This window comes from Arachis hypogaea, chromosome 16 (assembly GCF_003086295.3).
Source record: "Arachis hypogaea cultivar Tifrunner chromosome 16, arahy.Tifrunner.gnm2.J5K5, whole genome shotgun sequence".
NCBI classification, from domain to species: domain Eukaryota; kingdom Viridiplantae; phylum Streptophyta; class Magnoliopsida; order Fabales; family Fabaceae; genus Arachis; species Arachis hypogaea.
The window spans coordinates 26541930-26543240 of NC_092051.1; the positions used below are offsets into that span (position 1 = coordinate 26541930).

General features: G+C 52.2%; 1 protein-coding gene across 1 annotated transcript; it reads right to left on the minus strand.

Annotated features, from left to right (window-relative positions):
- Positions 1-361: 361 nt before the first annotated feature.
- Positions 362-1311, minus strand: LOC140180068 (uncharacterized). The gene is made up of 2 exons (XM_072220462.1): positions 575-1311; positions 362-380 (listed from the first exon to the last, which is right to left on the minus strand). Exons 1-2 carry the CDS (start codon positions 1309-1311, stop codon positions 362-364), a joined length of 756 nt encoding a protein of 251 aa, XP_072076563.1.

Consider the following 1311-nt stretch of genomic DNA (forward strand, 5'->3'; position numbering starts at 1 on the left):
CCCTGGGTTTCCCGAGAACTGGTGGTGCCGCCAAGATTTCCTTGAAGTGGTTGAATGCCTCTTCGCACGCTGGGCTCTTGCTGCCGATGCGCCGATGAAACGGGATAAAGCTGTCAATCTTCCGGCAAGTCTCTGGACGTCTTTGATGCAACCCGGACTCTTTATCTGAAGGACCGCTTGGCACTTTTCGGGATTGGCTTCCACTCCTCTTTGAGTGATCATGAAGCCCAGGAACTTTCCGGCCTCCATGGCGAACGCGCATTTGAGCGGATTAAGCCTCATGCCGTGTTGCCGGAGGGACGAGAAAATGCCGTTAAAATTGCTCAGGAGATCGTCGGGTCGTGCGGTCTTTGCGAGTATGTCATCCACATAGACTTCTACTGTTTTGCCCATGAGTTCGCTGAATATCTTATTCATCAACCTTTGGTATGTGGCCCCAGCATTTTTTAGACCAAACGGCATTACCTTGTAACAATAGATGCCCCCTGGCGTTATGAACGCCGTTTTTTCCTCGTCGGGTCGGTGCATCGGTATCTGATTGTACCCTGAGTAGGCATCCATGAAGCTTAGATACCTGTACCCCGCCGCTGCGTCGACGAGTGCATCAATATTAGGCAGGGGGTAGCAGTCCTTGGGACAGGCCTTGTTGAGGTCAGAGTAGTCCACACACATTCTCCATCTCCCATTGTGTTTTTTAACCAGAACTACATTCGACAACCAAGTCGAGTAGTCCAGTTCCCGGATGAATCCCGCTTCTAAGAGGCTGGCCGTTTGCTTGGCCACCTCTTCCGCCCTTTCCTGCGACATTTTTCTCCTTCTCTGGGCCACTGGTTTGGCTCCTGCCTTTACGGCCAGGTGATGCGACATGAGCTGGGGATCTATCCCGGGCATGTCAGCAGGTGTCCAGGCAAAGAGGTCGGCATTGGCCCTGATCATTTCCATCAAAGGCTCCTTTATCTCGTGGGGGAGGTTTCTGTTTATGAATGTGAATTTATCGTCCTCCTCGCCGACTCTGAACTTTTCCAAGTCTGCTTCTGGCTCTGGTCTGGGTTTGTCGTCTACCCTGGCATCCAGGTCGGCCAGGAAGACCCCTGACGCTTCTTTGGATTTTTTCCTGAGAGAAAGGCTGGCGTGGTCGCAAGCGACCGCCGTTTCCAAGTCGCCCCTGAGGGATCCCACGGATCTGTCATCGGTGATGAACTTCATCACCAGTAGTTTCGTACTGATAGCTGCCCCCAGGTCGTTAATGGTCTTTCTCCCCAGGATGATGTTATAAGCCGTCGAATCTCGTAATATTACAAAGTCTGCCAT